Source organism: Oncorhynchus tshawytscha, linkage group LG32 (assembly GCF_018296145.1).
Source record: "Oncorhynchus tshawytscha isolate Ot180627B linkage group LG32, Otsh_v2.0, whole genome shotgun sequence".
Lineage (NCBI taxonomy): Eukaryota > Metazoa > Chordata > Actinopteri > Salmoniformes > Salmonidae > Oncorhynchus > Oncorhynchus tshawytscha.
In genome coordinates this window covers 12,011,754-12,039,445 of record NC_056460.1, presented here as the reverse complement: position 1 = coordinate 12,039,445, position 27,692 = coordinate 12,011,754, and the positions used below count along the sequence as shown (strand labels likewise).

At 39.7% G+C, this 27,692-nt stretch overlaps 2 protein-coding genes across 3 annotated transcripts in view; both read left to right on the top strand.

Moving 5' to 3' along the window:
• The window catches only part of LOC112230277 (cilia- and flagella-associated protein 52-like), a 32,171-nt gene extending 7,942 nt beyond the window's left edge, over nt 1-24,229 (top strand). Inside the window, exons 12-14 of the mRNA XM_042310954.1 lie at nt 18,393-18,495; nt 23,431-23,542; nt 23,816-24,229. Of these exons, the coding sequence (XP_042166888.1) occupies nt 18,393-18,495; nt 23,431-23,542; nt 23,816-23,997 (397 nt within the window). The 3' untranslated portion in view covers nt 23,998-24,229. The remainder of the gene's footprint in view (nt 1-18,392; nt 18,496-23,430; nt 23,543-23,815) is intronic.
• A 2,288-nt stretch (nt 24,230-26,517) lies between these two features.
• The window catches only part of LOC112230114 (ubiquitin carboxyl-terminal hydrolase 43-like), a 117,214-nt gene continuing 116,039 nt past the window's right edge, over nt 26,518-27,692 (top strand). For both annotated transcript variants that reach the window (XM_042310961.1, XM_042310960.1), the window contains exon 1: nt 26,518-27,542. In XM_042310961.1, the coding sequence (XP_042166895.1) occupies nt 26,907-27,542 (636 nt within the window). In that variant the 5' untranslated portion in view covers nt 26,518-26,906. The remainder of the gene's footprint in view (nt 27,543-27,692) is intronic.

Genomic DNA, 27,692 nt, shown 5'->3' with positions numbered 1-27,692 from the left:
CACTACCATTAATACCACTACCATTAATACACCTACCACTACCATTACTACCACTACCATTAATACCACTACCATTAATACCACTACCATTAATACCACTACCACTACCATTAATACCACTACCATTAATACCACTACCATTAATACCACTACCATTAATACCACTACCATTACTACCACTACCATTAATACCACTACCATTAATACCACTACCATTAATACCACTACCATTAATACCATTACCATTACTACCACTACCATTAATACCACTACCTTTACTACCACTACCCTTAATACCACAACCATTAATACCACTACCATTAATACAACTACCACTACCATTAATACCACTACCATTAATACCACTACCATTAATACCACTACCACTACCATTAATACCACTACCATTAATACCACTACCATTAATACCACTACCACTACCATTACTACCACTACCATTAATACCACTACCATTAATACCACTACCATTACTACCACTACCATTACTACCACTACCATTAATACCACTACCATTAATACCACTACCATTAATACCACTACCATTACTACCACTACCATTACTACCACTACCATTAATACCACTACCATTACTACCACTACCATTACTACCACTACCATTACTACCACTACCATTACTACCACTACCATTAATACCACTACCATTAATACCACTACCATTACTACCACTACCATTAATACCACTATCACTACCATTACTACCACTGCCATTACTACCACTACCATTAATACCACTACCATTAATACCACTACCATTACTACCACCATTAATACCACTATCATTAATACCACTACCATTAATACCACTACCATTACTACCACTACCATTAATACCACTACCATTAATACCACTACCATTAATACCACTACCATTAATACCACTATCACTAGCATTACTACCACTAGCATTACTACCACTACCATTAATACCATTACCATTACTACCACTACCCTTAATACCACTACCATTAATACCACTACCATTAATACAACTACCACTACCATTACTACCACTACCATTAATACCACTACCATTAATACCACTACCATTAATACCACTACCACTACCATTAATACCACTACCATTAATACCACTACCATTAATACCAATACCATTAATACCATTACCATTACTACCACTACCATTAATACCACTACCATTAATACCACTACCATTAATACCACTACCATTAATGCCATTACCATTACTACCACTACCATTAATACCACTACCTTTACTACCACTACCCATTAATACCACTACCATTAATACCACTACCATTAATACCACTACCATTAATACCACTACCATTAATACCACTACCATTACTACCACTACCCTTAATACCACTATCATTAATACCACTACCATTAATACCACTACCATTACTACCACTACCCTTAATACCACTACCATTAATACCACTACCATTAATACCACTACCATTAATACCACTACCATTAATACCACTACCATTACTACCACTACCATTACTACCACTACCATTAATACCACTACCACTACCATTAATACCACTACCATTACTACCACTACCATTAATACCACTACCATTAATACCACTACCATTACTACCACTAACATTAATACCACTACCATTAATACCACTACCACTACCATTACTACCACTACCATAAATGCCACTACCATTACTACCACTACCATTAATACCACTACCATTAATACCACCACCATTAATACCACTATCACTAGCATTACTACCACTACCATTACTACCACTACCATTAATACCACTACCACTACCATTAATACCACTACCATTAATACCACTACCACTACCATTACTACCACTACCATTAATACCACTACCATTAATACCACTACCATTACTACCACTACCATTACTACCACTACCATTAATACCACTACCACTACCATTACTACCACTACCATTAATACCACTACCATTAATACCACTACCACTACCATTACTACCACTACCATTACTACCACTACCACTACCATTACTACCACTACCATTACTACCACTGCCATTACTACCACTACCATTACTACCACTACCATTAATACCACTACCATTAATACCACTACCATTAATACCACTACTAATACCACTACCATTACTACCACTACCATTAATACCACTACCATTAATACCATTAATACCACTACCATCAATACCACTACCATTAATACCACTATCACTACCATTACTACCACTACCATTAATACCACTACCACTACCATTAATACCACTACCATTAATACCACTACCATTAATACCACTACCATTATTACCACTACCATTAATACCACTACCATTAATACCACTACCATTACTACCACTACCCATTAATACCACTACCATTAATACCACTACCATTAATACCACTACCATTACTACCACTACCCTTAATACCACTACCATTAATACCACTACCATTAATACCACTACCATTAATACCACTATCACTAGCATTACTACCACTAGCATTACTACCACTACCATTAATACCACTACCACTACCATTAATACCACTACCATTACTACCACTACCATTAATACCACTACCATTAATACCACTACCATTACTACCACTACCATTAATACCACTACCATTAATACCACTACCACTACCATTACTACCACTACCATAAATACCACTACCATTACTACTACCACTACCATTAATACCACTACCATTAATACCACCACCATTAATACCACTATCACTAGCATTACTACCACTACCATTACTACCACTACCATTAATACCACTACCACTACCATTAATACCACTACCATTACTACCACTACCATTAATACCACTACCATTAATACCACTACCATTATACCACTACCATTACCACTACCATTACTACCACTACCATAAATACCACTACCATAAATACCACTACCATTACTACCACTACCATTACTACCACTACCATTAATACCACTACCATTAATACCGCTACCACTACCATTACTTCCACTACCATTACTACCACTACCATTAATACCACTACCACTACCATTAATACCACTACCATTACTACCACTACCATTAATACCACTACCATTAATACCACTACCATTACTACCACTACCATTAATACCACTACCATTACTACCACTACCATTAATACCACTACCATTACTACCACCACCATTAATACCACTATCACTAGCATTACTACCACTACCATTAATACCACTACCATTAATACCACTACCACTACCATTACTACCACTACCATTAATACCACTATCACTACCATTTACCACTACCATTACTACCACTACCATTACTACCACTACCATTACTACCACATTACTACCATTACTACCACTACCATTAATACCACTACCATTAATACCACTACCATTAATACCACTACCATTACTACCACTACCATTAATACCACTACCACTACCATAATACCACTACCACTACCATTACTACCACTACCATTAATACCACTACCACTACCATTACTACCACTACCATTACTACCACTACCATTACTACCACTACCATTACTACCACTACCATTAATACCATTACCATTACTACCACTACCATTAATACCATTACCATTACCATTAATACCACTACCATTACCATTACTACCACTACCATTAATACCACTACCATTTACCACTACCATTACTACCACTACCATACCACTACCATTACTACCATTACTACCACTACCATTAATACCACTACCATTACTACCACTACCATTAATACCATTACCTACCTACTACCACTACCATTAATACCACTACCATTAATACCACTACCATTAATACCAACTACCACTACCATTACTACCACTACCATTAATACCACTACCATTACTACCACTACCATTAATACCACTACCACTACCATTACTACCACTACCATTAATACCACTACCATTACTACCACTACCATTACTACCACTACCATTAATACCACTACCATTACTACCACTACCATTATACCACTACCATTATCACTACCACTACCATTACTACCACCACCATTAATACCACTACCACTACCATTACTACCACTACCATTAATACCACTACCACTACCATTACTACCACTACCATTACTACCACTACCATTACTACCACTACCATTAATACCACTACCATTAATACCATTACCATTACTACCACTACCATTAATACCACTACCATTACCACTACCACTACCACTACCATTACTACCACTACCATTAATACCACTACCATTACTACCACTACCATTACTACCACTACCATTACTACCACTACCATTACTACCACTACCATTACTACCACTACCATTTACCATACCACTACCATTACTACCACTACCATTAATACCACTACCATTAATACCACTACCATTAATACACCTACCACTACCATTACTACCACTACCATTAATACCACTACCATTAATACCACTACCATTAATACCACTACCACTACCATTAATACCACTACCATTAATACCACTACCACTACCATTAATACCACTACCATTAATACCACTACCATTACTACCACTACCATTAATACCACTACCATTAATACCACTACCATTAATACCATTACCATTACTACCACTACCATTAATACCACTACCTTTACTACCACTACCCTTAATACCACAACCATTAATACCACTACCATTAATACAACTACCGCTACCATTACTACCACTACCATTAATACCACTACCATTAATACCACTACCATTACTACCACTACCATTAATACCACTACCACTACCATTAATACCACTACCATTACTACCACTACCATTACTACCACTACCATTACTACCACTACCATTAATACCACTACCATTACCACTACCACTACCATTACTACCACTACCATTACTACCACTACCATTACTACCACTACCATTAATACCACTACCATTAATACCACTACCATTACTACCACTACCATTAATACCACTACCATTAATACCACTACCATTACTACCACTACCATTACTACCACTACCATTACTACCACTACCATTACTACCACTACCATTAATACCACTACCATTAATACCACTACCATTACTACCACTACCATTAATACCACTACCACTACCATTACTACCACTACCATTACTACCACTACCATTACTACCACTACCATTAATACCACTACCATTAATACCACTACCATTACCATTACGTACCACTACCATTAATACCACTACCATTACTACCACTACCATTACTACCACTACCATTAATACCACTACCATTAATACCACTACCATCAATACCACTACCATTAATACCACTACTAGCATTACTACCACTACCATTACTACCACTACCATTAATACCACTACCACTACCATTAATACCACTACCATTAATACCACTACCATTACTACCACTACCATTACTACCACTACCATTAATACCACTACCATTACTACCACTACCATTACTACCACTACCATTAATACCACTACCATTACCATTACACCTACCACTACCATTACTACCACTACCATTAATACCACTACCATTACTACCACTACCATTACTACCACTACCATTACTACCACTACCATTACTACCACTACCATTACTACCACTACCATTACTACCACTACCATTACCATACCACTACCATTAATACTACACTACCATTACTACCACTACCCATTAATACCACTACCATTAATACCACTACCATTAATACCACTACCATTACTACCACTACCATTAATACCACTACCATTAATACCACTACCATTAATACCACTACCATTACTACCACTACCATTACTACCACTACCATTACTACCACTACCATTACTACCACTACCATTAATACCACTACCATTAATACCACTACCATTACTACCACTACCATTAATACCACTACCATTACTACCACTACCATTAATACCATTACCTCTACTACCACTACCCTTAATACCACTACCATTAATACCACTACCACTACCATTACTACCACTACCATTAATACCACTACCATTAATACCACTACCACTACCATTAATACCACTACCATTAATACCACTACCATTAATACCACTACCACTACCATTAATACCACTACCATTACTACCACTACCATTACTACCACTACCATTAATACCACTACCATTAATACCACTACCACTACCATTACTACCACTACCATTACTACCACTACCATTACTACCACTACCATTAATACCACTACCACTACCATTAATACCACTACCATTACTACCACTACCATTATTACCACTACCATTACTACCACTACTACCATTTACCACTACCATTAATACCACTACCATTAATACCACTACCATTAATACCACTACCATTACTACCACTACCATTAATACCACTACCATTAATACCACTACCATTAATACCACTATCACTAGCATTACTACCACTACCATTACTACCACTACCATTAATACCACTACCACTACCATTAATACCACTACCATTAATACCACTACCATTACTACCACTACCATTAATACCACACCATTAATACCACTACTACCATTACTACCACTACCATTAATACCACTACCATTAATACCACTACCACTACCATTACTACCACTACCATTACTACCACTACCATTACTACCACTACCATTAATACCACTACCATTAATACCACTACCACTACCATTACTACCACTACCATTAATACCACTACCACTACCATTACTACCACTACCATTACTACCACTACCATTACTACCACTACCATTACTACCACTACCATTACTACCACTACCATTACTACCACTACCATTACTACCACTACCATTACTACCACTACCATTAATACCACTACCATTAATACCACTACCATTAATACCACTACCATTAATACCACTACCATTAATACCACTACCACTACCATTAATACCACTACCATTAATACCACTACCATTACTACCACTACCATTAATACCACTACCACTAACACCATTACCACTACCATTACTACCACTACCATTACTACCACTACCATTAATACCACTACCATTACTACCACTACCATTACTACCACTACCATTAATACCACTACCATTAATACCACTACCATTACTACCACTACCATTACTACCACTACCATTAATACCACTACCATTAATACCACTACCACTACCATTACTACCACTACCATTACTACCACTACCATTAATACCACTACCACTACCATTAATACCACTACCATTAATACCACTACCACTACCATTACTACCACTACCATTAATACCACTACCATTAATACCACTACCATTACTACCACTACCATTACTACCACTACCATTACTACCACTACCATTAATACCACTACCACTACCATTAATACCACTACCACTACCATTACTACCACTACCATTAATACCACTACCATTAATACCACTACCACTACCATTACTACCACTACCATTACTACCACTACCATTACTACCACTACCATTACTACCACTACCATTACTACCACTACCATTACTACCACTACCATTACTACCACTACCATTAATACCACTACCATTAATACCACTACTAATACCACTACCATTACTACCACTACCATTAATACCACTACCATTAATACCACTACCACTACCATTACTACCACTACCATTACTACCACTACCATTAATACCACTACCATTAATACCACTACCACTACCATTAATACCACTACCATTACTACCACTACCATTACTACCACTACCATTAATACCACTACCATTAACACCACTACCACTACCATTACATTACCACTACCATTAATACCACTACCACTACCATTAATACCACTACCACTACCATTACCATTACTACCACTACCATTACTACCACTACCATTACTACCACTACCATTAATACCACTACCATTACTACCACTACCATTACTACCACTACCATTACTACCACTACCATTACTACCACTACCATTACTACCACTACCATTAATACCACTACCATTACTACCACTACCATTAATACCACTATCACTACCATTACTACCACTGCCACTACCACTACCATTACTACCACTACCATTACTACCACTACCATTAATACCACTACCATTAATACCACTACCATTAATACCACTACCATTAATACCACTACCATTACTACCACTACCTTAATACCACTACCATTAATACTACCACAATACCATACCATTAATACCACTATTCACCATTACTACCACTACCATTACTACCACTACCATTAATACCACTACCACTACCATTACTACCACTACCATTAATACCACTACCACTACCATTACTACCACTACCATTACTACCACTACCATTACTACCACTACCATTAATACCACTACCATTAATACCACTACCATTACTACCACTACCATTACTACCACTACCATTACTACCACTACCATTACTACCACTACCATTAATACCACTACCATTAATACCACTACCATTACTACCACTACCATTAATACCACTACCACTACCATTACTACCACTACCATTAATACCACTACTATTACTACCACTACCATTACTACCACTACCATTAATACCACTACCATTAATACCACTACCATTAATACCACTACCATTAATACCACTACCATTACTACCACTACCCTTAATACCACTACCATTAATACCACTACCATCAATACCACTACCATTAATACCACTATCATTACTACCACTAGCATTACTACCACTACCATTACTACCACTACCATTACTACCACTACCATTACTACCACTACCATTAATACCACTACCATTAATACCACTACCATTACTACCACTACCATTAATACCACTACCATTACTACCACTACCATTACTACCACTACCATTAATACCACTACCATTAATACCACTACCACTACCATTACTACCACTACCATTAATACCACTACCATTACTACCACTACCATTACTACCACTACCATTACTACCACTACCATTACTACCACTACCATTACTACCACTACCATTACTACCACTACCATTAATACCACTACCATTAATACCACTACCATTACTACCACTACCATTAATACCACTACCATTAATACCACTACCATTAATACCACTACCATTAATACCACTACCATTAATACCACTACCATTAATACCACTACCATTAATACTACCACTACCACTCCCTACCATTACTACCACTACCATTACTACCACTACCATTACTACCACTACCATTACTACCACTACCATTAATACCACTACCATTAATACCACTACCATTAATACCACTACCATTAATACCACTACCATTACTACCACTACCCATTAATACCACTACCATTAATACCACTACCATCAATACCACTACCATTAATAACACTATCACTAGCATTACTACCACTAGCATTACTACCACTACCATTAATACCACTACCACTACCATTAATACCACTACCATTAATACCACTACCATTAATACCACTACCACTACCATTAATACCACTACCATTACTACCACTACCATTACTACCACTACCATTAATACCACTACCATTAATACCACTACCACTACCATTACTACCACTACCATTACTACCACTACCATTACTACCACTACCATTACTACCACTACCATTACTACCACTACCATTACTACCACTACCATTACTACCACTACCATTACTACCACTACCATTAATACCACTACCATTAATACCACTACCATTAATACCACTACCATTAATACCACTACCATTAATACCACTACCATTAATACCACTACCATTAATACCACTACCATTACTACCACTACCATTAATACCACTACCATTAATACCACTACCATTACTACCACTACCATTAATACCACTACCATTAATACCACTACCATTACTACCACTACCATTAATACCACTACCATTAATACCACTACCACTACCATTACTACCACTACCATTACTACCACTACCATTACTACCACTACCATTAATACCACTACCATTAATACCACTACCATTACTACCACTACCATTAATACCACTACCACTACCATTACTACCACTACCATTACTACCACTACCATTACTACCACTACCATTACTACCACTACCATTACTACCACTACCATTACTACCACTACCATTACTACCACTACCATTACTACCACTACCATTAATACCACTACCATTACTACCACTACCATTAATACCACTACCATTAATACCACACACCATTAATACCACTACCACTACCATTACTACCACTATCACTAGCATTACTACCACTACCATTACTACCACTACCATTAATACCACTATCACTACCATTATTACCACTGCCATTACTACCACTACCATTAATACCACTACCATTACTACCACTACCATTAATACCACTACCATTAATACCACCACCATTAATACCACTATCACTAGCATTACTACCACTACCATTAATACCACTACCATTACTACCACTACCATTAATACCACTACCATTAATACCACTACCACTACCATTACTACCACTACCATTAATACCACTACCATTAATACCACTACCATTACTACCACTACCATTACTACCACTACCATTAATACCACTACCATTACTACCACTACCATTAATACCACTACCATTAATACCACTACCACTACCATTACTACCACTACCATTAATACCACTACCACTACCATTACTACCACTACCATTACTACCACTACCATTACTACCACTACCATTAATACCACTACCATTACTACCACTACCATTAATACCACTACCACTACCATTACTACCACTACCATTACTACCACTACCATTACTACCACTACCATTACTACCACTACCATTACTACCACTACCATTACTACCACTACCATTAATACCACTACCATTAATACCACTACCATTAATACCACTACCATTAATACCACTACCATTACTACCATTACTACCACTACCATTACTACCACTACCATTACTACCACTACCATTACTACCACTACCATTAATACCACTACCATTAATACCACTACCATTACTACCACTACCATTAATACCACTACCACTACCATTACTACCACTGCCATTACTACCACTACCATTACTACCACTACCATTACTACCACTACCATTACTACCACTACCATTACTACCACTACCATTACTACCACTACCATTAATATCACTACCACTACCATTACTTCCACTACCATTAATACCACTACCATTAATACCACTACCACTACCATTACTACCACTACCATTAATACCACTACCACTACCATTACTACCAGTACCATTAATACCACTACCATTAATACCACTACCATTACTACCACTACCATTACTACCACTACCATTAATATCACTACCACTACCATTACTTCCACTACCATTAATACCACTACCATTAATACCATTACCACTACCATTACTACCACTACCATTAATACCACTACCACTACCATTACTACCACTACCAATACTACCACTACCATTACTACCACTACCATTACTACCACTACCATTAATACCATTACCATTACCACTACCACTACCATTAATACCACTACCACTACCATTACTACCACTACCATTAATACCACTACCATTACTACCACTACCATTACTAACACTACCATTACTACCACTACCATTACTACCACTACCATTAATACCACTACCATTACTACCACTACCATTAATACCACTACCATTAATACCACTACCATTACTACCACTACCATTAATACCACTACCATTACTACCACTACCATTACTACCACTACCATTACTACCACTACCATTACTACCACTACCATTAATACCACTACCATTACTACCACTACCATTAATACCATTACCTCTACTACCACTACCCTTAATACCACTACCATTAATACCACTACCATTAATACACCTACCACTACCATTACTACCACTACCATTAATACCACTACCATTAATACCACTACCATTAATACCACTACCACTACCATTAATACCACTACCATTAATACCACTACCATTAATACCACTACCATTAATACCACTACCATTACTACCACTACCATTAATACCACTACCATTAATACCACTACCATTAATGCCATACCATTACTGCCATTACCATTACTACCACTACCATTAATACCACTACCTTTACTACCACTACCCTTAATACCACAACCATTAATACCACTACCATTAATACAACTACCACTACCATTAATACCACTACCATTAATACCACTACCATTAATACCACTACCATTAATACCACTACCACTACCATTACTACCACTACCATTACTACCACCACCATTACTACCACTACCATTATTACCACTACCATTACTACCACTACCATTAATACCACTACCATTAATACCACTACCATTAATACCATTACCATTACTACCACTACCATTACTACCACTACCACTACCATTACTACCACTACCATTACTACCACTACCATTACTACCACTACCATTACTACCACTACCATTACTACCACTACCATTAATACCACTACCATTAATACCACTACCATTAATACCTACCACTACCATTAATACCACTATCACTAGCATTAATACCACTACCATTACTACCACTACCATTAATACCACTATCACTACCATTATTACCACTACCATTACTACCACTACCATTAATACCACTACCATTAATACCACTACCATTACTACCACTACCATTAATACCACTACCATTAATACCACTACCATTACTACCACTACCATTAATACCACTACCATTACTACCACTACCATTAATACCACTACCATTAATACCACTACCATTAATACCACTACCACTACCATTACTACCACTACCATTACTACCACTACCATTAATACCACTACCACTACCATTAATACCACTACCATTAATACCACTACCACTACCATTACTACCACTACCATTAATACCACTACCATTAATACCACTACCACTACCATTACTACCACTACCATTACTACCACTACCATTACTACCACTACCATTACTACCACTACCATTACTACCACTACCATTACTACCACTACCATTAATACCACTACCATTACTACCACTACCATTAATACCACTACCATTAATACCACTACCACTACCATTACTACCACTACCATTAATACCACTACCATTAATACCACTACCATTACTACCACTACCATTACTACCACTACCATTACTACCACTACCATTAATACCACTACCATTAATACCACTACCATTAATACAACTACCACTACCATTACTACCACTACCATTAATACCACTACCATTAATACCACTACCATTAATACCACTACCACTACCATTACTACCACTACCATTAATACCACTACCATTACTACCACTACCATTACTACCACCACCATTACTACCACTACCATTAATACCACTACCATTACTACCACTACCATTAATACCACTACCATTAATACCACTACCATTAATACCATTACCATTACTACCACTACCATTAATACCACTACCTTTACTACCACTACCCTTAATACCACAACCATTAATACCACTACCATTAATACAACTACCACTACCATTAATACCACTACCATTAATACCACTACCATTAATACCACTACCATTAATACCACTACCACTACCATTACTACCACTACCATTACTACCACTACCATTACTACCACTACCATTACTACCACTACCATTACTACCACTACCATTAATACCACTACCATTAATACCGCTACCACTACCATTACTACCACTACCATTACTACCACTACCATTACTACCACTGCCATTACTACCACTACCATTACTACCACTTACACTACCATTACTACCACTACCATTACTACCACTACCATTAATACCACTACCATTAATACCACCTAACTACCACTACCATTAATACCACTATACCACTACCATTACTACCACTACCATTAATACCACTACCATTAATACCACTACCATTAATACCACTACCATTACTACCACTACCATTAATACCACTACCATTAATACCACTACCACTACCATTACTACCACTACCATTACTACCACTACCATTAATACCACTACCATTACTACCACTACCATTACTACCACTACCATTAATACCACTACCATTAATACCACTACCACTACCATTACTACCACTACCATTAATACCACTACCACTACCATTACTACCACTACCATTACTACCACTACCATTAATACCACTACTATTAATACCACTACCATTACTACCACTACCATTACTACCACTACCATTACTACCACTACCATTAATACCACTACCATTACTACCACTACCATTACTACCACTACCATTACTACCACTACCATTAATACTATTACCTCTACTACCACTACCCTTAATACCACTACCATTAATACCACTACCATTAATACACCTACCACTACCATTACTACCACTACCATTAATACCATTACCATTACTACCACTACCATTAATACCACTACCATTAATACCACTACCACTACCATTAATACCACTACCATTACTACCACTACCATTACTACCACTACCATTACCACTACCATTACTACCACTACCATTACTACCACCACCATTACTACCACTACCATTAATACCACTACCATTACTACCACTACCATTAATACCACTACCATTAATACCACTACCATTAATACCATTACCATTACTACCACTACCATTAATACCACTACCATTAATACAACTACCACTACCATTAATACCACTACCATTAATACCACTACCACTACCATTACTACCACTACCATTAATACCACTACCATTACTACCACTACCATTAATACCACTACCTTTACTACCACTACCATTATACCACTACCATTAATACCACTACCATTAATACAACTACCACTACCATTAATACCACTACCATTAATACCACTACCATTAATACCACTACCATTAATACCACTACCACTACCATTACTACCACTACCATTAATACCACTACCATTACTACCACTACCATTACTACCACTACCATTAATACCACTACCACTACCATTAATACCACTACCATTAATACCACTACCACTAATACCGCTACCACTACCATTACTACCACTACCATTACTACCACTACCATTAATACCACTACCATTACTACCACTACCATTACTACCACTGCCATTAATACCACTACCATTACTACCACTACCATTAATACCACTACCATTAATACCACTACCACTACCATTACTACCACTACCACTACCATTACTACCACTACCATTACTACCACTGCCATTACTACCACTTACACTACCATTACTACCACTACCATTAATACCACTACCATTAATACCACTACTAATACCACTACCATTAATACCACTACTAATACCACTACCACTACCATTACTACCACTACCATTAATACCACTACCATTAATACCACTCCCACTTCCATTACTACCACTACCATTACTACCACTACCATTACTACCACTACCATTACTACCACTACCATTAATACCACTACCATTACTACCACTACCATTAATACCACTACCACTACCATTACTACCACTACCATTACTACCACTACCATTACTACCACTTACACTACCATTACTACCACTACCATTACTACCACTACCATTAATACCACTACCATTACTACCACTACCATTACTACCACTACCATTAATACCACTACCATTACTACCACTACCATTAATACCACTACCATTACTACCACTACCATTAATACCATTACCTTTACTACCACTACCATTAATACCACTACCATTAATACCACTACCATTAATACACCTACCACTACCATTACTACCACTACCATTACTACCACTACCATTACTACCACTACCATTACTACCACTACCATTACTACCACTACCATTAATACCACTACCATTACTACCACTACCATTACTACCACTACCATTAATACCACTACCATTACTACCACTACCATTAATACCACTACCATTACTACCACTGCCATTAATACCACTACCATTACTACCACTACCATTAATACCACTACCACTACCATTACTACCACTACCATTACTACCACTACCATTAATACCACTACCATTACTACCACTACCATTAATACCACTACCATTAATACCACTACCATTAATACCACTCCTCCATTCATGTGTTTCCTGTATTCAACATTCATTTCCAGTTAATACAATACCATTAATACAACTACCACTACCATTACTACCACTACCATTAATACCACTACCATTAAAACCACTACCATTAATACCACTACCACTACCATTAATACCACTACCATTAATACCACTACCACTACCATTAATACCACTACCATTAATACCACTACCATTACTACCACTACCATTAATACCACTACCACTAATACCGCTACCACTACCATTACTACCACTACCATTAATACCACTACCATTACTACCACTACCATTACTACCACTGCCATTAATACCACTACCATTACTACCACTACCATTAATACCACTACCATTACTACCACTACCACTACCATTACTACCACTACCACTACCATTACTACCACTACCATTACTACCACTGCCATTACTACCACTTACACTACCATTACTACCACTACCATTACTACCACTACCATTAATACCACTACCATTAATACCACTACTAATACCACCACCATTAATACCACTACTAATACCACTACCATTACTACCACTACCATTAATACCACTACCATTAATACCTCTTCCACTACCATTACTACCACTACCATTACTACCACTACCATTACTACCACTACCATTACTACCACTACCATTAATACCACTACCATTACTACCACTACCATTACTACCACTACCATTACTACCACTACCATTACTACCACTACCATTACTACCACTACCACTACCATTACTACCACTACCATTACTACCACTACCATTAATACCACTACCATTAATACCACTACCATTACTACCACTACCATTAATACCACTACCATTACTACCACTACCATTAATACCACTACCATTACTACCACTACCATTAATACCATTACCTTTACTACCACTACCCTTAATACCACTACCATTAATACCACTACCATTAATACAACTACCACTACCATTACTACCACTACCATTAATACCACTACCATTAATACCACTACCATTACTACCACTACCATTACTACCACTACCATTAATACCACTACCATTACTACCACTACCATTACTACCACTACCATTAATACCACTACCATTACTACCACTACCATTAATACCACTACCATTACTACCACTACCATTAATACCACTACCATTACTACCACTACCATTAATACCACTACCACTACCATTACTACCACTACCATTACTACCACTACCATTAATACCACTACCATTACTACCACTACCATTACTACCACTACCATTAATACCACTACCATTAATACCACTCCTCCATTCATGTGTTTCCTGTATTCAACATTCATTTCAAGTCTCATCCCCCCTCCCTGGTACCCTACCTGCTTCTCCTCTCTGTCTTCCCCTCTCCCCCCTCCCTGGTACCCTACCTGCTTCTCCTCTCTGTCTTCCCCTCCCCCCCCCCTCCCTGGTACCCTACCTGCTTCTCCTCTCTGTCCCCCCCTCCCTGGTACCCTACCTGCTTCTCCTCCCTCTCTCCCCCCTCCCTGGTACCCTACCTGCTTCTCCTCTCTGTCTTCCCCTCCCTGGTACCCTACCTGCTTCTCCTCTCTGTCTTCCCCTCTCCCCCTCCCTGGTACCCTACCTGCTTCTCCTCTCTGTCTTCCCCCCGGTACCCTACCTGCTTCTTCCTCTCTGTCTTCCCCTCTCCCTCTTCCCCCCTGGTACCCTACCTGCTTCTTCCTCTCTGTCTTCCCCTCTCCCTCTCTCCCCCCCCTCCCTGGTACCCTACCTGCTTCTTCCTCTCTGTCTTCCCCTCTCCCTTCCCCTCCCTCCCCCCTCCCTGGTCCCCTACCTGCTTCTCCTCTCTGTCTTCCCTCTCCCCTCCTCTCCCTCTCCCCCTCCCTGGTACCCTACCTGCTTCTCCTCTCTGTCTTCCTCCCCCTCCCTGGTACCCTACCTGCTTCTCCTCTCTGTCTTCCCCTCTCCCTTCCTCTCCCTCTCTCCCCCCCTCCCTGGTACCCTACCTGCTTCTCCTCTCTGTCTTCCCCTCTCCCTCCTCTCCCTCTCCCCTCCTCCCTGGTACCCTACCTGCTTCTCCTCTCTGTCTTCCCCTCTCCCTTCCTCTCCCTCTCTCCTCCTCCCGACTGCAGGCGATTTGTGAGGAATCAGATGGTCCTGGCCAACACTCTGTTCAGAAGTGTGTGTTACCACCCTGAGGAGTACCAGATCATCACCAGTGGCACCGACAGAAAGGTTTGGAATTAGAAAAGACTCACAGCACAGCACACTGTAGCTAGCTGATGACTTCTCTGTGCAGCGTGTGGTCCCCAGTCCCCAGTCGCGGGAAAGTCAGAGTAAGGCTGTTCTCCGTATCGAGGCATCCTTGTTAGCCTTCATCTCATCTCCAGATGTTAGATGTTCGAGATGAGCTCTGTTAGAGAGACGAGTATTGGTGTGTATTCACATGCCCACGTCAGCTGTGTCGTGTTTTGAAATGTTTCCAAACTTCTTTTTTTTACCAGTCATAAGCCACAACGTAGCAGTCACGCGGCCAGGTGTATGTAACACCTCTTTACGCCTTGATTACCTATAATAAAAACCGAGTTGCATAAGGTGCGAACCGAGGTTCACAGTAGCCCCTCTTCAATATGCACCTTAATATCCACTCATCGCAAGCTCTACAGACTAATAAGGCCCGTATTGTTGGCTCAACACCACGCTGTGAGGTGAGGACAAGCTATACTGATTAGCGAGCACTGTGAATGCGCTGAGACTGAGAAAATGAGGAGAGGGGAAAAAAAGAGAGACTAGAAAGAGAGTGCTCTGGCTCTCGGCGCCTTCCTGCGGATGCGATTCCTGCCTATGCCATCCAAGTGCCCGTGTGCCAGATACGCCATCTGCTCGCTCCAAGACACAGGCGCTCTGTCTGGGGTGAGCAAACAGTAACACACACAGATACACACACACACTTTGAGTGAGACGGGGGGGAGACATAGAGAGAGACAGAGACAGAGAGAGAGAGACAGAGAGAGAGGGATTGGATGCAGCAGCTCCTTGGCTCAGAGTTCAGTCAGTGGTAGAGGGTCTTTGGGGACAGCTTCACACTCTCCAGTCTGTCGGATGGACGGAGACAACAGAACGGACTACTGCTGCTGGTGGTTCTGTGGTGGGGTCAGCCAGAAGCCTCTTGTGATGATGACCCAACACTCCTGGGTGTCGGTTCCAGTTTGGGCTGATTGTGATGTAGGGCCATCAGGGTCTTGGGATTGATCCTGTGTTCTATTGTGGCATGTCAGTTATCAGACGTGTGGTATATAGGCTTCTGTGGCCTTCCCATTGTCCAGCACTAATAGGACAATAAAGACCTTCTGAAGTATTCCGTTTAAAAGAGAGCGAGCTCTTGATCGTCCTATAACTTCTTTGTTTGACGGATGTCCTTGAGATGATCAATTAAAAGAGGGGGATTATACTTTGTTGGCGAGAGGTACTGTATGTGTAAATGGATTAGCATGGTCAAATACATGGCTGAGCGTAGCGTCGGGATAAATGGAAGCCCACACAGTAGCTAAGAAGGCTTTATCGGTGTACAGCCCTTCATAAGTGGGTTACTGTCCTCAGTGATGTATTGCCTCAACATGTAGGTAGAATTACACAACACTCTACACACAACAGAGTGAAAATGTAGACTACTCTTGGCACAGCATGCATTCATGTTTTCAACATACTGGTATTGAAATTACACAACACATACTGTACCATAAGATTTCACAAAAGACTAGACATGTAATCTCGATTCGGCACAGTGGTGTAGCTTTCAATGCATTGTAATGATTGTAGGAACTATAGCTGAAGTTATCCTGGCTAGGCAATTAGAATTTAAAGTTCCAATGCAGAAGTTTTTTTTATCTAAATATCAATCATTTCTGGGTAACAACAAGCACTTTACTGTGAATGTTTTAAATTTAAATGGTCAAAAATAATAAATAATTGCTTCTTAGCAAAGAGCAATTTCTCAAGCAAGAATTTTGCTAGGACTGTTTGGGAGTGGTCTGAGTGAGTGGTATAATTGGACAAGCCTAATTAGAGGGATATGTAACCTGAGAACTAGCTGTTATTGGCAGAGAGGTTTGAAATGATCTTTGTTATTGGTCTATTAACTTAAACTGCCTGGCCAAAACTCCATCCCATCAAAACAGGCAGAAATGTCAAGCAATCTTTTCAAACAGCTCTTACACTATAAAAGGGCATTATTATCATTTTCACAATTTTACAGTATTATTCCAACCTCATGGTGTGGAAATATATATAAAACACAGAAAGATCATGTTTTTGACTGCACTGTGCCTTTACAACAAGAGTCATTCCATGTCATTTCAGCAAGCCATGACACCCACCATCTCAGATTGTTCTGAAATTGTTTCTGTCGTTAGAAACAGGTAAGATTAGCATTCCTGAAACATTATTTTGCTAAAATGAAATGTTATAACTGAGAAATTAAGCTAATTTGGCCATTTTAATTGATAGGATTCAGATAATATTCAATAAATATAGTACCCAACATTCAATTTGGACCAAACCTCTTCTTACTAATGAGAAAAATGATATATCCCAAAAAATAGTAAAAAGACACCCACGGGCCCCACACACCTCATGTCAATCCCACCCCAACAACCATTATACAGTATCAGTTCTCTGTTTGACAAGTAGAATGAAGCTGTGGCTTGGAGTACTGCTTCTACATACTGTAATGTATTCCCTGTGAATCTGGTGATGTTTTTCCCCCTATTCAGAGAAATGAATCATTGAAGTCACTTGCATTATTTACCATAAAGAACTGTGAAAGTACAATATTTTGACCACTAGATGCTGCTATAGTTCCTGCTATACCGCCACACTCTTTTGTCTATTTTGCTGGTCTCTTGTGCTTATTAAATAGATTTCCTTTGCAACTTTGGGTAGAAAACCAATAGATTTGGCTCATTATGAAAATAAATTGTGTGGTCATTCTCACAATTCAAGCCAGTCAATTCAGTGTGTCCTTCTCTCAGCAACCTAATGCTTCAACCTAACTCTCCTTGAATAGGAGAGTTAGGTTGCATTGAAGGCTAAAGCAATGCTAGCAGTAGGCACATGCTAGCCTTGGATGTAATTAATTTCTGGTGGATGTTGCCGTGGATGGCAGCCAGGTTCCACAGGAGAAGGGAGGGAACACAGATGGGTGAGGGTGACTCGGCCACTCTCACACAGGTGCTGCTCTCAAATAAGCCCTCCATGACACCAGGAGAGGGGAGAGAGGTCGTGACTAGAGAATCAAACTGGATTTGAACCCATTCCCTATATGACACAACACAAACTATACTGGAGAGAGGGAGCGTTGTGTCTGCTACTGGGCTAACTCTTCTCCCTCTCACTTTTTTGGCTGTCATGTCTCACCTCATATGATAGCCAGTGATTTGATTAAGATTCAAGTCATGTGGGGCGGCAGGGTAGCCTAGTGGTTAGAGCATTGGACTAGTAACCGAACGGTTGCAAGTTCAAATCCCCCAGCTGACAAGGTAAAATTCTATCCTTGAACAAGGCAGTTAACCCACTGTTCCTAGGCTGTCATTGAAAATAAGAATTTGTTCTTAACTGACTTGCCTAGTTAAATAAAAAATGTAAGCTAGTTGCTTCTGGTATTGAGGGGTTTTTCTTTCTTTTGTTATGCTGACCAAAAATGTTATTTCATAAAGTGACTGAATGCACGCCAAGAATTTTGGATTTTTCCATTTAATTTCAATCATATTGAAAAAAAGATAATGTAATAATAAATGATGGTTGTTGGTCATTATGTTGACCAAATGTTTTCACAATGAATGATGCATGTAAAGAACCTTGAGCCTTTCCATTTTATTGAATTACACTGAAGAACGGCCCTGACTGTTGTGTATTTCTCAATAATGGCTAACAAATGTGTTTCAGTCAGTAAGCTTTTCCATTGAATTTGAATGATATTGAGGAACAAAAGTGTTTTTTTACCATCCCACAGAAATGTGTCTCTTAGGCTGCCTCTGTGCTTTGAGCGCTGTTTTTCATTCTTAAAACTATAAATACCTTGTTGTTTTTTTTTGCCATTTGTCTCTCTTCAATCCCATTATTACAAACTGTATTTGATATGTCTTTGTGAGATTACATTTCCTCAGTCCCGTAATGCATTATGTTTGTGGTCTTACTAAGAGATGAAATCCAGTCCGAGAAGCTATTCTCGTAAATGCTTTTCTGAGCTCTCTCCCATGTAACATTACTTGTTTCATTGCATACAGCTGGAGTTTTTTTTCTCTCTGATAGGCCTATGCCTTTCTGATGAATCTTCTGAACTGGTTCATTCAAATATACTAGACATTTTCTCACTTCTGTATGAGGAGATTGTGTTGGGTATTGTAATATTCACTCTATAGCCGAAACATTGACTCGTTGATGATTCGATTTTCAGTTAATAAAGCAAGTTGTGCATATAAAGAAATAATTTGTTTCCAGGTACAATCAGTTTGGCCAGTTCCAATACTTAAAATCACAAATGGTTTAGTTCTGTGCTGCCAGACAGTTAAGCTGCCAGTCTCCTCTTCCTTGACACCTGAAGAAGCACTCACATGCTGCATTTGAATGTCCTCTCATATGCGTCAGTTAGTTTGTAGTTGTAATTAGCTTTGTCATAAAAATAACAAGAAAGGACCTTGTGTGTGTGTGTGTGTGTGTGTGTGTGTGTGTGTGTGTGTGTGTGTGTGTGGAGAATGTGGCATTACTGTGCGGCTGTAAATAAACTTCAAATAACAATTGAGCCTTTGAGAGGCGCAAGTCTTTGACAGCTGCAAACCCTCGGGACGATTAACTCTCATTTAGAGTCATGAACATGTTGTTTTAACGGTGGCGGGCCCACGAAACCTTGATAGACTCTCTCCGGCCTCATTTACATATAGTGGAATAATGAAGATAGATAATTCAGTGAGGCAGAATTACTATACTATGAACAAACAGAAGACAAGACACAAGGAGTGGCGTACATACTTACTATAATCACTGTGATACACGGTCATTTTTGTAATTTCTTGTAATTTTACATAGAATATGTCAAACTAATCTGACAAGTCTTATATGTACAAGCTCTCTCATTCATATTCCATATACCTGAATGGCCTTCTTCTTTCCCAGATTGGTTATTGGGAGGTGTATGATGGCTCAGCCATCAGAGAACTGGAGGGCTCCCTGTCAGGAGCCATCAATGGCATGCACATCTCACAGAGCGGACAGCACTTTGTCACTGGTACAGTACCCTTTACATTGGTTTTGTTGACATTGACATAGGAGTTGGCACAGCTCCAACAGATCTAGGACTAGGCTACTGTTGACTACCGTCAATCAACGACAGCCCATGGTCTGTCCATTAAATATCCCTGTATCGACTCTCAATAGCTCGGGACAATCGTGAAGAGCACTTGGTTGAGCGTGACTTCACCCAGCATTCGGTTGGATCAATGTTTGTAGGCTTTGCAGTAGAAATAAACATGGTATATGTGTCTCTGCTGGCCCACTTCAGGTGGAGACGAGAAGCTGGTGAAGGTGTGGGACTACTCGGAGGGCGAGGTGACCCACGTGGGCGTCGGCCACAGCGGAAGCATCACCAGCGTCACAATCTCCTCCGACAACGGGAGCATGGTGAGCACCAGTGCCGACGGGGCCGTGCTCCGGTGGAGGTACCCCCATCCCTCCTCTCCCTAGAGAGCCTCTCGGATGCCAGGAGAACAGAGGTTCAAAAAACCCATGACCCTATGACCTTTGACCCACCTACCCTACAAACTTTTAACTTTTAACCTTGACCCTGACCAGTCCCAATACACACCTGTCCTCACACCAAACAACTCAGAAGAAGTCATGAACACTGCCAGTAATGCCATTATAGAGCAAATGTTTTATTCATTCATGAAAATAAATGGATATAATTTTGATTGTGCGATATTGACTGAAGTATGCATTACTAGCTATATTTTGCTTGTTGAAGGTAATTGCATAGTTTGTGTGTGGTATTCGCCATACTAATAATGTACTGCATCAACAAACTTGGCAGACACACATGGTTCTAATATGCATGGAATTAACCTAATCATTTGACTTAGGGACTTTTAACCTCATCAATGCAAAGCTGGATATTGTAGTCACATAAAGATACTCATCTGCTCATCATAACCTTGAATAGCATTCTCTCTGATTTTCTATGGGAAGAACAGAAGTGATTGTGTCATTCTCCTTTTCCCCATCAATAGGCAGTGAGTGTAAAAAGGCAGAAGCTACACAGTACATTAAATGCATATTTCGTACAGACATGACTGTCTTATATGCGTGTCGTGTGGTAAAGAAGAGAAAGAGAGACGACGAAGCCCAGATTCACAGGCACTTTAGCACACCGCTGCTGTCAGCTAATCTATCACTGGAGATTCCCCAGAGACTTCGGTAAAGTGTAGGTGTGTGTGTGTGTGTGTGTGTGTGTGTGTGTGTGTGTGTGTGTGTAACCAGCGAGCCTCTTGGAATGCCTCCATCTTCCCAAACGCATTCCCCTCTCGACTGCTCAGAAGCTCAAAACGCAATAATTCATAGCTACCCCACTAGTCCGCTACCCACAAAAAGAGAGAGCAAACCTGCAGTACGCTATGGACGGACAAAGTCAGCAAAACATAACCTACACCCCAAGCTCTGTAAAATAGGGCATCCCATCCAACTGCCCATGCACGCGCGCACACACACTGAATACTCAGGAGGCCATGCTAGAAGATCAGAGTAATGTATAGCCAGTCCTATATGGAAGCGTTTGAGTTTCTGACTCATTGCAGAAGTTTGGAAGCGGGTGCTGCAGAGTGCAGACTCCTCAGAAATACAAGGTTTCCGATTACACTGCAATAATACGTGAGTTTATAAAAATATGGCAAGAGAAATAGGAATATTATACATCTGCTTGAGTAAATCAGCACATATGGATCACTAAATCCAATCTATGGTATTGGCGAGCTGTGAAATTAAAACTGAAATTGATTGAGAATATCAGCAGTGTATGTCCTCTGCGGTACAAAACATGCGCTACCAAGTAGCATTAAGACCATTTATTCTCTGTGTCTTTCCCGTCATTTGATTCCTCCACGTGTGTGTCTCCAGATCGCAGTGATGCAGGGGGATATGCCAGCCTGACAAAATTATTTTTAGGACATTTGTGTGATAGTCGTGATGAATAATCCAATCAAAATTGATTGGTCGTGTCCACAGATTTGCAGACGTAATCGCAGGTGCAGAAACAAATGCTTATGTTTCTAGCACCAACAGTGCAGTAATATCTCCAACAGTGCAGTAATATCTCCTAACAGTGCAGTAAAATCTCCAACAGTGCATTATTAGATGAGGCGTTCCATCAGAGGATAGGATGGTGCAGGTGCAGTCTATTAGTGTCCTATCACCAGGATGCAGAACAATCTCTGCCTAAAACAGTAGGGGGCTCCTACACACCTCAAAAATATCATTATTTTTTTCCGTTGGGACCATGCACCGTAGCCTACTCGCATCATGCCAATATAGATCATAGTAAAAACGGAAAGAAAGGGTACTGTACAGTGCAGACCTTGAATTGCCGATACAAAATAGGTTCCGTATTTGTTCATATAGGCCTACAGAACGCTTGCAATAGTTTTGATTCAACTATACACAATAGTCCTTATCGTGCATCTAATTATAAGGGAAGCTTATAAGCCTGTTACTAAATGAGTGTCAGCAAGCTTGTTTGAGTTGCCTATAAGCCTAATATCCATCAGTTTCAGAGTCCTGTCACTACGTGCGCCACCTTCAATGTGGAACACTTTAATAAATGGAACACTAGTCACGTTAATAATGTCACTTTAAAAGTGTTTACATATTTTGCATTACTCATCTCATATGTATATACTGCCTTCTATACTTTTCTACTGTATCTTAGTCTATGCCGCTCTGACATGGCTTGTCCATATATTTATATATTCTTAATTCCATCCCTTTACTTAGATTGGTGTGTATTGGGTATATGTTGGTAAATTGATAGATATTACTTGTTAGATATTGCTGCACTGTCGGAACTAGAAGCACAAGCATTTCGCTACACCCCCAATAACATCCGCTAAACATTGGATGTGACCAATACAAATTGATTTGATTTAATATAGTCTAAAATTGTAGGAGGGCGGGAATAACGCGCACTATCCACCAAACAGAAAACCACTCCAGCAGCGCTCGGAGTGGCGAGGGAGGGAGAGAGAAAGACCGCCAGCTGTATGTGCCTAGTAAACGACGAGGAAGTACTGAGCCTCACTACGAACGAGGACCATGGAGTTGAAGACAACTCACCTAAACAGTGGTTACTGGTTACAGGTGCCCGCTGCTTCACCATTTTACCAGCGAAACAGTATGACAAGGGCGCGCCGAGACCTGGCGGGAATTACCGGAATGTCTGAGGGACATTGTTTAGTCATGTGCCTAAACCTCGGTATTGTCTATTAGCAGAGACCGGAGTGGTTTCGAGAGGAGGAGGGGTAGGGCAGACAGGTAGGAGTATATTGCTTCAGTAGTTGTTTCGTTTTCACTTCTTGTTAACGTTACCAGGTAAATAACCAACCACCATGGATAACCACAAGGAGAATAAGATAAGGAAACAGTCCATGAAAACCAAATCTACAAAACGCAAAGAGAAGAAATACAAAGCCGGGAAGCTTTTCAGAAGGAAATCGTTGAAGTCCGTTGGGAATTTTATGAGCAGGATACTGAAAACTTTGGGAACTTTGGCACACTTCGGCGACGTCGAGCCACCTGACGGTGAGGATGATGATGGCGGGTTCAGAGACAGCGCCGCGTGCACGTTGAGTGCCAACTCAGGGAATTTGAATAAAGAAGAACTTCAGGTCTCGAGGGAGATTAAGGTGAAGAAGAGCGCCTCAACGTTGTCTTCTCATGGATCTATAAAAGACAGGCTGTCGTGGTGCTATGGCGACAAAACTCCCGGAGTCCTTGGGCTGAAGAATCATGGAAACACTTGTTTCATGAATGCGGTGGTTCAGTGCCTCAGTAATACGGACCTGCTGGCCGAGTACCTTGGTTTGGAACAATATAAGTCTGATTTGTGTCAGGGGAGAGTAAACGGAATTGTAAAAAACGAGGACGCGCAACTTGCCAGGGGTGAGGTGACCACACAGTTGGCATCCTTGGTGCGGGCGCTTTGGACCCTTGAGTATACCCCTCAACTGTCCGTGGAATTCAAGGTGAGTCGCTTGTGTAAAAACACTTCAAACACAACTCATGTTTGAGGCTTAATTGGTTCATTTCCATAACAGTACCCGCTCTTGTTCACCTATAGACCTATTTACTGCTTCAGTGCGACTCTGATCATGACAAATGTTCAAAGCTCGGAG